The sequence below is a fragment of the Xyrauchen texanus genome, chromosome 7 (genome assembly GCF_025860055.1).
Source record: "Xyrauchen texanus isolate HMW12.3.18 chromosome 7, RBS_HiC_50CHRs, whole genome shotgun sequence".
Classification (NCBI taxonomy): domain Eukaryota; kingdom Metazoa; phylum Chordata; class Actinopteri; order Cypriniformes; family Catostomidae; genus Xyrauchen; species Xyrauchen texanus.
In genome coordinates this window covers 8,961,741-8,974,829 of record NC_068282.1, presented here as the reverse complement: position 1 = coordinate 8,974,829, position 13,089 = coordinate 8,961,741, and the positions used below count along the sequence as shown (strand labels likewise).

The window sequence follows — 13,089 nt, the reverse complement described above, 5'->3', positions numbered from 1 at the left end:
CATACTGTAATTAGACTGGCAAGAAAGATTCCAACAGTTTATTTGAATAATATAACGCACTTTTGGTGCATCTGAATTTTTATTTTATCGTTTAAATGTCAGCAATTTCTGAAACAATATTCTTTACACATGCTTTACAGAATGTACAGTTACAGTATACAAAAAAAAAAAAACACTTGACAAAACAAAAATTAAACAAACAATTAAAAAAGCAGCATTTAAATATTGTCAAAGCATTAACGATAAACTTTGGTTTCTGTTCAGGACAAGTTGGCAGACAACGGGAATGTTTGATGCAAGTGGGCGTTTCTTTGGCATTACACTGAAATAAATTGTAAATGAATGTAAAGTCACAGAAATCACACTTGGCAAGTGTGATAAACAGTTCATTTTCAAACAAAGTCCTGTATTATTCAGAATAGAATAAAACTGCTATTCACTTAAATGAAACTGCTTTGCCTTAATCTCCTGAGAGATGAATTGTGAGTCAATCTGTGACTGCTGTAATATACAAAGAAAGCATTAACAGTAATTCTAAAAGTTTAGATGTCTTAAACGTTGCCAGAAGCCACTGAATGACACATAATCCTTTGCTATCAACAACAGAAACTGAGGCAGCATGGAGTCACATCATTTGGCATAAAGGTCTCTGATTAGTATAATTGAACAGAAAACCGCAAGGCAAGAAACTGTGCAAAATGCAACAAATGAATATGCAAATGTATGGGTCTTTATCACAGTTGGAGAGTGGGTGAGAGCAACTAGAAAGGGAATTTAAAAAAAAAAATAACAACAGGACGAAATTGACCACAGTTATCTGCTGCAGTGAAAATCCATCAGCTTTTGTAGGTTCAAAGAATGTGCAAAAAAAACAAAACGGTGGGCTGCTGTGTTGTGGAGCCTTGTGGAAAAAAATGTATAATTCAAATGTTTAAATGAAAGATTCCTACACATTATCTGGACCATTTAAGCAACATCACAGGAGCAAGAGTGCTGTTGTACTGAATATCAGCATAGAATCGAGTTAGCTGAATGTCAAAAAGGAGCTCTTCTTAAAGCATTAACCTGAAAGAATAGAGTTCAAGATTAGTTTACTAATCAGTACTAAATAACAAAAATTATAGCTTGTTTTCTGTACCTCTGTAATAATGCACACAGTGGGGAGAAAACTAATTTAAATGATAACTCTTTAAAATTCAGTTTGCAAAAGGCAAGTAAAGAAAATAGTAAGACAAACACTTAATACAGGAGAGTACCGTAAAAAAAAAAAAAAATGGAAATAAAAGTACACACATTTACGCTAGCATTATGATTTGTATTAAGGCTGTCCTGGGCAGATTGTCAAAGGTGCAATATATCCTGTTTTTCTGACTTCTATAGTGCCTTAACAAACTGGAGAAAGAAATATTCAGGAATATTTTTGGGTTTGTCAAAAGCACTACACAAAATGCAATAACCGCATAACAAATAACAGTAACTTCGGCGTACAATAACAGTGGAAAGAGCAGCGCTGTCAGCTCTGTTAACACTAATAATGATTATCAGTCAGTACCATTGCCAACAAGAATGAGAAATGCAAAACAGAAAATTGGCCAGAGAACTGCCCTGTTAAGGCAGGCTGGTTGCCCAGTTCTCGCCCTATTTTCACAGTCAATTTTCGTACAGCTCCTTTCACAGTGCAAAGGAAGTTATTGGGGGAGTCTGGGTCAAGCTCTTTGGCATATGCAAAAAGGCTCAACTTTCTGAAGAAGGTGGGGGAAAAGAGAAACATGTCTGATTTGTACGTCAAAAGTTTGGGTAGGGCTAGTGGAACTCTTGGAAACGTTACATTCAGAGTCACAGCTCTAACCAGTCAGTTGTTGAGGAATGGGTAAGCAGGAATTCGGTCTCCCGATTTTGAGAGTTTTTCACAAAACAAAGGAATGGCATGTAAATGGTGTGTAAACACTGAAAAGAGAGGCATTTCATTTGGGAGATAATGAGGCATCTCAGAGGAGGTTGTGGGCTGAGGGCACTGGGAGTTCACTGAAGGATGAGATGGTGTTGATGTTGGGGTCAAGGGCATTGGAGAAGGTGGGATTGGCTGAGTTTATGTAGGCACAGAGTTGGCTTCCTGTTTGTTAGTCCTGTATGAGCCTTCCTCCAGTGCCCCTCTCCTCTCCTCTTGGCTGTCCCCAGTAGAAAAACCCGTCTGGGGCTTGCGTACAGTCACTGACCCCTGGGTGAGGATGGAGGAGTGAGTTTCTTCTCCACTCCAAAATGACCTGCTAGGGACATCTGGGAGAAGAGAAATAGATTGTGAAAATAGACCACTACCAGGCAAAAGTTTGGAAACATCTACTCATTCTTTATTATTACTAACTTCCAGATTTTAGAATAGTAGTAAAATCTTAAAAACTATGAAATAACTCGGCTTTTTAGTGCATTGCTATTGGGTGTTAATGACAAGTCAAAAGAGCCAACACTCATAATATTTATATAGTCTCTATAATATTTTGGTCCCTAGATGGCTCAGCTTGCTCCTTCAATTGAATTCTTTGAGATTTGTCTGCCGTTTTTTCGTCCACCAGGCAAAATAAGTCTTTAATAAATCCTTCGGAGTTGTGCTGCGAAGTTTAATACCTAAGGTTAGGGAATGAATCACCTAAGTATGAACAATATTAATAGTGATGCTTGCCATGGAAAATAAATGTGATATTTCAACCAATATTTGGGTAAAATCTATATCTCGAATGAGATTTCTCAATTTGCTTGTTGAACTGTATTTGGGGATTACTTTGTCAGTGTTGGGTGTAATCTAGTTACAAAGTAATTAATTAGTGTAATTCAATTATTTATTAGTACAAAATCAGTGTAGCACATAACATTTCAAATTCTTGTAATCAGATTAGCTACTGACTTTCAAATACATTTCTTCCAATGGCTTTACTTGGGTTGCAGACATTTCTAAAAATAATATTATATATGTAGAACACATTTAAAAATTTTAATATGTCCATCTGTTTGCATATTTGTGACAGCTGAAGGTCATGAACCCCCTTGCAAGTCTATAGGAAAGTGTTTAAGAAAGTATTTTAGTAATGTGATTACTTTTTTGGTGAAAAAGTGATACTGAGATTATTTTTGAAAAATATTGCAATGACGAATTAAACTGTGATACGAACAAAAAACTAGAAAACGAGTCCTTTTGACCAAAATTTGGTAATGTTTTGCCCATTTTCAACTGCAAATAACAAGGCTACTCTTGAGGGTTCACACTTGATCCCTCCTAAAAGGAATACGCCAGTTTAATTACAAGTAAAGCTCAATTAACAGCATTTGTGTCCCTACATTAAATAAAATTAAAAAAAGCAGAAATCTGGGTTCCAGTGAGGCACTTACAATGGAAGTGAATGGGGGCCAATTTGTAATCATTAAAATACGGTTTCAAAATTATAGCCACAATACATAAACAATATGAGGGTTAACATGATTGTAGTGTGATAAAATCACTTACTAACATTTTCTGTGTAAAGTTATAGCCAATTTTACAACTTTGTTCCCACGACAATGTAATGTCAACAAACTCTAAAAATTATGATTTACACAACTTTACAACTCAAATAATACACGTGTTTTAACAGAAGAATTAATGCAAGTGAAAACATTGGCCCCATTCACATCAATTGTTAGTGCCTCACTGTAACTTCCATTTTTGCTTTTCGGAGTAGAGTTGAAATCATTTTTTCATTATCATTCAATCATTATGCCAAAAATGCTGTTGTGTTAAATGCTTAACTTGTTTTGAACCCGGAATATTCCTTTAAAAAGAACTAAACTTTAAAAATGTTCACTTCAGCCACAAACAAACAAGCATAGAACTGCTCTGAGGATAAAACAAATACAAATGATGATAATATATATATATATATATATATATATATATATATATATATATATATATATATATATATATACACCAGACATTGTGGTTTCTATAGCGATCGACTCCAGCTACCGCTTGGATGCTATTTTTCCACTGAGAAAGCTGATCTTCAGAAAGCTGACAGCATCTCTGCTTGGGAGTGTCAACAGGTGTTTGCACACGCTCCATCTCTCTCTCTCTCTCTCTCTCACACACACACACACACACATTTATCCAATAACTTGTTAGAAACAGCACAATCTGTGATACTATTTCTGAAGTGACATTTTTGAAATACTAATGAAAGCTTGGATGCATCATTTGTTTTGAACCAGCAATGGTAGACTCTGCTCCGTCGTGTAAGAAAGTAGTTCCATGCATAAATGCGTTTTTATGACCATCCTCAATTTTTCCTAATTTTTTTAAATTTACTTGTTCATTGAACTGTTGTATACAAGCCATATCACACTCACAATCTTGCTATATGGCCCTAAATCAGCACTGATGTGATGGCCTGCAGCCAAATCACAGCAGTGCTGATGTAGGGCCATATCGCACTCTTGCTCATGTGATATTGCTTAAATATATAATGCACTTAAAATTCAGACAGGACAGAGCAGAGCACATACATTTGAAGCTAGCAGCGCAATAAGACTATTTATTTATTTAATTAAATCGCCACCCTTTGCGGTTTAATAATCACAAAAGGTCTTATCGCGACTTAGATTATTTTCCGTTTAATTGTGCAGACCTATTCTTGAACAAAGAAAATGTAACATGAGATATATTAGATGCAAATACATCTATGCTGTCTATGTTCCTTTATTTTCATGAGTATAGTTGTGTTCATCCTTACCAGCGTTAAAGTGTTGTGAAGCCTGCAGTCGTGGTTCATGGTTGGTGAGGAACACTGTGTTCTGCTGACTAATCAAACTCTCCAGTGCTGTGTCTACATGCTCGGCATGCTGGTCCCGCTCTTGATGGCCGCTCTGGTGCCCGGAGAGCTGTGCCACCAATGGGTCATCCTCAGCCAGGTAGGCATATGGACAGTACTCACGCGTGCGAGAGTAGATGTTGGCATTATCATAGCAGTCTGAGCAAATGACCAGGGGTCCCGTTCCCCCTGAGAAGACAAAGAACAGTTCTGTATGCAGCTTTAACTATGAAGCATTATACTGCATGAAAAAGCCATTCAAATTGAGGCATTTTAACAGCATGAAGCTAAGAATTCACCAAGCGACTAAAAGTAAGGTCAACTGTTGAGTCCTCCAATATTTTTTTTTTTTTATTATTATTATTATTTTTAATAGATTGCACTTACAATTAGCAATTTTACAGCTGATCTTTACCAGGCCTGGAAATGTCAATTTAAAAATATCTTAATATTTCCAGCTTGGGAACCCTGATTTATTTGTATGCAGGCTACTGTTGAGTACTGACCACTGGGTATATTTGCCTGTCCCTCTCTGGGTTCACTGCGGTTGAAGCTGCTACGTCCAGCAAAGAAAGAGCCTGCATGACTCCCCAGCATTCCGTTAGACTCTGGGTCCACCTCACTGCTCACTTCACCATAACACAATCCTGTAGAAACAAACATTATGATAGTATTACTAGTATTAGTATAAATATACATAATATACATTTATTATACAGTGGGTCTCATGTTCTTGTATTTCATTATTTATAAGTGCAGAATTTGCGCAAATAAATTTGTTCATAGTCACATTCTAATGTCGATAAATAGAGGGAGCGTGTATCTGCAGTTAGTAATGAAACCCAAAAATTGTCCACCCAAACCAGCTCCATAAAAGAGCTATCAGCACGAATCCTGCTGAACAGACATTTATCAGTCTCTGCAAATGCATTCTTAAGCTTTGTTTATACATTCGAGAGACAGCTCTCGACGGTCCGGAAGTGTTTATACTACCGTGGTTGCTATAATCTCCTCTAATCTGCGAATGCACCCTCACACAGACGCGTCAAGAATAAACTAGGCTTAACATTTTCGCCTTTGCAGCAAGACCAAGTATAAGCCAAATGTGCCACTCAAAACCAGGTGAATCAATTAACAACATACATTTTTATTTAGGTCTAGACTACACGTCATCATCTGCATTTTTGTTAGGGGTGTAACTCAGTAAAAAAACACTGACATCACAGTTCTGCACACCTTGTGTGTAGTTGAAAATGGCAAGTGAAGAAAACGAGCCTCTGATAGAGAAGCCCCCCTGCATTTCTCCTTTCTGGGAGCATTTTCTTTTTGCAGTCAATTACAACAGTGATGGTCAAAAGATGTTTACAAAACAGGCACTGTTTGCAGACATCACTCCACACGAGTGCTGTATACTGGTATATGTCAATAATGCATGTGAGGGTTTATTTAAAACGCGCAAGCAAGTTCTTCCCGTTTCGTCGCGCGGCTGTAATCTATCGTGAACATCAATATTGATTAATGGCATTAAAATGCCTTTATAGTAATACATTGATACAAGATTAATCGTTTACACCGACATCACCCAGAGAAAGAGCCGTAGGTGAACTGTACTGCACACTCTCCCATAAGTTTTTAAGCAGGCACTCAGTGCTAATTTGGACAGACATGAAAAAATAACTAAAGCCCTTGGGGGTGTTCATGTGGGATTTCCACGTATTGTTAAAATACTCGAGCAGCATTATCACAACATCCCTTCTCGTATGCATTTTAATAGCAAGTTTATTCCTTTTATAGTGATGTACAGCTTCTGAATATATGTTGAGATAATTCTGAAATGCACATAGTTCAGGTATTAAGTTAAAATGTTGATTTAGTAATTAGAGAAAAAATATTTTTTAGTTAAGGACCATGATGAAAATTAACCATATTATAGTTGCTTTTTTATATTATCTTCCTTTAATCTTTTATTGTGGCTCTCTTTAAAATGTTGACCTGTCTTGTGCTCAACAGATCCAATCAATTTTCAATAGAAATTATTTATTGTTAGAACAATAAAAAGACTTTGTAACTCTTTGTACATTTTAATGCATAATTCCTGAGCAAAACAGTGATATGATGACAAAAGGTAAGTGGCAAAATATCGGTATAGGCCAACAGTTTTGTTTTTTTAAATACGTAATGGTCAAAATGTTTCTATCGGTGCATCCCTTCCATCAGCTGTCACACTAGCAGACTCAGGAACAGCTTTTTCCCCTTAACTATCAACCTGCTGACCCCACCCCCACACACTAACCAAAAACTGCTGACTGCTTTATTGAACATTCTTGCCCTTTCTTAATACTACATAATTCTTGCCACTTGCACAGAGTACTATTTTGTACCCTGTAACTACAATAACTTTATGCCTACATAGTACAGTATATTTACTTGTATATATTATAGATTTTAAATATATTTATATTTATTGTATCACTATATGTTACTATGCTATGTATAGTAGTACAGATACATGTGTGTATATATATACCATTTTTGTACATTTCCCTTCTAAACCACTTTATACCTCATACCTTACCATGAGACATGTTGTGTAAAAATTCAAGGAGATCAGCAGTTACAGAAATACTTAAACCAACCCATCTTTCCCCAGCAATCATCCATGCAATTATCTATTCAGCCAATCGTGTGGCAGCAGTTCAGTGTATAAAATCAGCAGATACGGGTCAGGAGCTTCAGTAAATGTTAACATCAAGCATCAGAATGGGGAACAAATGTAATCTCAGTGATTTGGACTGTGGCATGATTGTTGGTGCCAAATGGGCTGGTTTGAGTATTTCTGTAACTGCTGATCTCCTGGAATTTTCATGCACAGCAGTCTCTAGAATTTACTCCGAATGGTGCCAAAAACAAAAAACATCCAGTGAAAGGCATTTCTGTGTACAAAAATGCCTTGTGAAGAGAGAGATCAAAGGAGAATGGCCAGACTGGTTCAAACTGACAAAGTCTACAGTAACTCAGATAACCGCTCTGTACAACTGTGGTGAGAAGAATAGCATCTCGGAATAGGTTGGCGCTGTTTTGGCGGCATGATGGGAACCTACACAATATTAGGCAGGTGGTTTTAATGTTGTGGCTAATTGGTGTGTGTGTATGTATGTATGTATGTATGTATGTATGTATATATATATATATATATATATATATATATATATATATATATATATATAAACAAAACATTTTGGCTCAACACGTTTCATGTTTTTTAAGCCTGAGAAGAATGTGATTTTTGAGCATGTGTTGTTGTAGTTGGTTCTAAATTTCAGCATAAATTTAGAATAAATCTAAGTGCGACCCGAGACCCAATCTTATGACACATTTTGCCGAGCAATTAACAATCAGGCCCAGACCTGAGACATGTAGAAACTTCCTAGTTGTTAGATATTTATCTCTTGACTGCACAAGATTTAACCATAACATTCCCAAAGTAATGAACTCTCTCTTGCAAGATGGGTTCAGCAAGCCTGAACATGATGATCATACCGTCAGTGCCTTTGTGGATGTAACCATTAGCATGAGAGGGCATGAGCTGCTGGTGGCTTCCATTCTCTGAGTTACTGTAGCCCTCCTGTGGCTCAGACAGAGTACCCTGAGATGAAAGGTAACTGGGAATGTCAGCTGGTAGGGTCATCTCATCTGTAACATAGACAGGGACATTTCTGTGTTAAAATTGTGACAACTTTTATATACGATTTGTGCACATAAAAAAGTTGTATGATTTCATAGTCTGTCTTTTTGGTCCATGATCAAACTGTTTTAAAGTCTACAAGGTTATGATGAAAACTGAAACCCAACTGGACATTTCCTAAATGCTTCTGCAAAAAGTATATTTATTGTAATTTTAAATATTTGTACTGAGGTGTGTGGACTTGTTCACTTTGTTGTCTTCTGACCTGTATTTGTTATACTGTAGTCTTCACTCTTTCGTCTCATGTGATAGATGACTATGACCCATATGAGGGAGGTGCCAACCACACAGCACACAACCACCATCACAACAATGCCAACTGTTGTCCATGCGTCCTGACCATACACGCTGACCACTGGGTCACAGTTGGTCGAGGGCGAGATACTGAGGTAGATATGGCCACGTTCTGTGCCGAGTGTGTTGGACATGATGCATGTGTATTTCCCTGCGTCAGCCGGGCCGGCATCTACGATTATGAGGAGCTGATTGGCTGCGGCAAAGAAGTGACGTTCTGTCAGGACCAACGGGGCATCGTCTTTGGTCCAGTTGAGGCGAGGGGTGGGGCTACCACGAGCTATACACTGGAGGACAGCAGTTTCACCTCGGGCAACGTTACGGTCCTCTAGAGGGCGCTGGAACGATGGAGTTTCTTTCAAAAGGACAGAAGAGGATGAACTATCATTAATATATTGATAAATGCAGTGTATGATCATGGTTACAAACAAACCTGTTAAATACACCATATTTTATGGAACAAAATATTCTTGGGGTTCCACGTGACTCCATGCGAGGATCAGACGTATAAACGGCGAGCTCTACGCACTTTGCTGATTTTTGTGTCAAACCGGTGAGTTTCGAAACACCCTGCTACATATCTGCTCTTTGAACAACATTTCTTGACAGGCTTATGATTTACCGGATTCACAGAATATATAGAATTCAGCAAGCTAGATTAAAGCTGCACCACACATTTTTTTTTTGTCGGTACAAATGAACAAAAGTCCATAATTGAGTGAGCATATAAAAAAATCTGTGTTAAAAACCCTGTCATTCCCTTACAACAACTCACCACAGTAAGCCTAAAATAATTATTGTTTATAGCAGTTGGGTAAGATTTGGTGCGAAATCGCAGGCTTGCATCATTCGTCCTTGTGTGTTTATGTCATATTGTGTTACGTGGCTGGGGAAACACAAATGTTCAGTCAGTCGCAGTTTAGGACAGCAGCAACAGGAATTTAGTCTCCAGATAGACGTTTAACTGTTAACTGTTTGGCAAAGTAGTTTACTTGCCATTATGCTAGGATATGTTACTCAGGATATTGTGTTTCCTAAAATATTTAAAAGTTTTTATTTTATGGTGAAGTTACTGTACATGTTAACAAATTTTCATGACTTCTGAGTATTTTACAACATTGCTGCAGTTTCAAAGTGTGTCCATAAGTGTGTGTCACTGGGGGGTTTCTCCCCTTTGCTCCCCAATTTGGAATGCCCTATTCCCATTAATCATAATAATAATAATTATTATGGCCAATTCCAAATGCGCTCTAAGTCCTCGTGGTGGCGTAGTGACTCTACCCTCCCAAGCAAACGGGCCAATTGGTTGCTTAGGAGACCTTGCTGGAGTCACTCAGCACGCCCTGGATTCGAACTCGTGACTGCAGGGGTTGTAGTCAGCGTTTTTACATGCTGAGCTACCCAGACCCCAGATAGATTTGTGTTTTAACATATCCACTCTGTTTAAATACACCATCTGCTAAAAGGGCAATGGAAAGTGATAAAACAAATTGTTCTTTTCTGCGACTGGAGTAAAAGAAATGAGAAAACAGCGGCACATTTATACACACTTCAGGTCACACATTTGGGGAACCTCAAATCTGCAGTAATACCATCTCAAGTCATTTATAAAACAGATTTTATAGTACAGTAATGTCCGTATTTATTTGTTTAGTGTGTAACAATATCTCTATTATACCTTTACTTCCAAAGGAATGATTAAGGAAACAGTTTATCATTTTAATTGTTATGTTGCATATTTCTGCATATTATTTTCAAGATAAAAAAGTATGTTACATCATTATTGAATCGTCCTTTTGTGTTCTTAAATTAAAGTTTAAATTGTGTGTGTGGTGCATAAGTGTAGTATTTTAGTATTACGGTTTACTTGCATTGTCCACTGAGGCTGTAGATTTGAACAAAAATAATTAAAAGGTCTTTCATTAAATTGTATAAGCTATATCACGAGTTTCACCTCTTAAAAATGTGTAGTGTATAAAAAGATTGAATAATCATATTAAAATATGTAAATAAGAGTGTTGTTCATCTTCCTCAAAGCAAGGAATATAAGTGTTTAACCCTTTAAGCTCGGATGGGCCTGCCTGCGAGAAAAAAAAAAGAATAGTCAAAATATTAACAATTACAGTCTTGACCGACACAAAATAGGTATCGTTTGAAATCTTATAATCTCTACTTCCAATGAATATAGGCATTATGACCAAAACTGAACAAGTTCTTTGAGATGTCCAGACAAATCAGAAGTTTTCAGTTTTAATAATTCATAAATATAATTGCACTGTACATATTATTGCAATCAGTAATAACCACAAACTGATCAAACAGTCATGTGTCATATGTTGTAGGAAAGTTCTCAAAGAGTAGAATACAACCAGCCTATTTGTTGTACTCACAGACAAATATATAGCGAGTAATAGCGAAGTATATTTCTTTGACAATTATGTTGGTGTTGCTTGTATGCCATGTTTTTACTTATAACTTCATGAAAAATAAACCGTACATAAAACATCACATAACATTTTTTAGAAGAGGTGATTATATTTGAAACGAGCCCACACACAAGGTAATCGGATGCACAGATCATTTGATAATCCACACAGAGTACTATGTTACACATGGCCACCAGAAGATGGCGCCAAGTAAATGACAGACTCAATGATTACTCAAATGGCACAGAATGAAACTCATTTTGTGAAGTCTCTACTAAAATCAAATCTCCATGGTTTGCATACCTTTAGTCATTGTTGTGTCTGCATGTGTAATAGTTTTTTTTTTTATCAAACATTTTCTCATATATAGTTGACATGACTGGGAACAAAAATGTTTCTTCAGAGCCAGCTTATTTACAACCAGAGATAAATAATGTCAACTAAGAAAAAAGTAAATTTTTGGCTCAATTGTTTTGTGATTTTTTAACAGTTTCTTAACTCTTTCCCCGCCAGCGTTTTTAAAAAAAGTTGCCAGCCACCGCCAGGGTTTTTGACGATTTTCGCTAAATTTTAATGGCCCGCAGAATATTTTCTTCCATGAATATATGAAGATGCTATATATCAAAATAAAGATCTGAGCCTCTGCTTTTAGGCAAAAAAAAAACGATTTTATTTTATCTTCATTTGTTCTTTTTTTATTGCCACTTGAACAGAGGTAGGTTTTGTCAAAAACAACATTTCGGACAAAAAGCTGAGAAAAAGGCATTTTTATCAAACAAGTGATTTAGTATTAGTATGGTGTTCCACTTCTTCACGTTTGAGACGATCGCAGTCTGTTTCTTTGATCAAAGAGTTGCGTACTCTTTCAAAACATGCGAGCGGGTCTTCCTTACCGTATACCACCTAAAACACGGATACCCGGAAAATTCCGTGTTTGGCGGGGAAGCGTTTTTTCATAAAACCCGGAAAATTCCGTGTTTGGCGGGGAAAGAGTTAAGCTTAGAGTCTCAGAATATTTTCTTTACAATTATTTGGTACAATGATACCAAACACTTGAACCTTTATTTTTTTTGGTAGAGTTATAAGCCTTTAATTTTGGGTATGCCACTGACAGGAAATAGTTAACACCAGAACTTAAAGGGTTAAACAAATAACATATCAATGTAAAAATAGCACAGTATGACTCTGTGATCAATCGATATTCACCTGAAGAGCCAGAGTCTAGGTAACCTCAAACCATGAGTTTCAGCCACACAAAAGAACAGTGCCGAAACACAACCTGCATAAAATGTTCCTCTGCAAATTGCTGGCAATTTTAGGTTTTAACCACAGATGTCAATAGAGACCCCAACGTTTCGTAGTGCAGCATTAAGGTACCAAATCATAGTAAATTACTATTCAGAGAATAAAAACTTGAGATGTTTTGATAAAAGGCCCAGAGGGGCTGCTCTTACCCAACACAGTAACAGTGGCATTGGCCGATAGGCTGCCAGCCTCGTTTTTGGCCGTACAGCTATATACGCCCATATCCTCCATCTTCACATTGGCAATGAAAAAAGTGTCATCATCCGGCATGACATGCATCCGTCTTTCACGGGCAGCTGGAAAATTGATACCACCATCTTTCTGCCAGGCGATCTGGGGTGTCGGGTGTCCCTCTGCAGCGCATTCCAACCTAGCAACCGTACCCGTGCGAATTGTCAGATCCATGGGCGTCTTCAGGAATGTTGGGAGTTCTAGGAAAAGCCATTAATGAGTTATTCTTTCTTCTCATTTTGAAGAATTA

The 13,089-nt window shown here is 37.1% G+C and overlaps 1 protein-coding gene across 1 annotated transcript in view; it reads right to left on the bottom strand.

Moving 5' to 3' along the window:
• Positions 1 to 266: 266 nt before the first annotated feature.
• lrig2 (leucine-rich repeats and immunoglobulin-like domains 2) overlaps positions 267 to 13,089 on the bottom strand; it is a 32,685-nt gene continuing 19,862 nt past the window's right edge. The window contains exons 13-18 of the mRNA XM_052130530.1: positions 12,758 to 13,039; positions 8,789 to 9,232; positions 8,379 to 8,531; positions 5,345 to 5,485; positions 4,761 to 5,027; positions 267 to 2,277 (exon numbers count right to left, since the gene is read on the bottom strand). Of these exons, the coding sequence (XP_051986490.1) occupies positions 2,090 to 2,277; positions 4,761 to 5,027; positions 5,345 to 5,485; positions 8,379 to 8,531; positions 8,789 to 9,232; positions 12,758 to 13,039 (1,475 nt within the window). The 3' untranslated portion in view covers positions 267 to 2,089. The remainder of the gene's footprint in view (positions 2,278 to 4,760; positions 5,028 to 5,344; positions 5,486 to 8,378; positions 8,532 to 8,788; positions 9,233 to 12,757; positions 13,040 to 13,089) is intronic.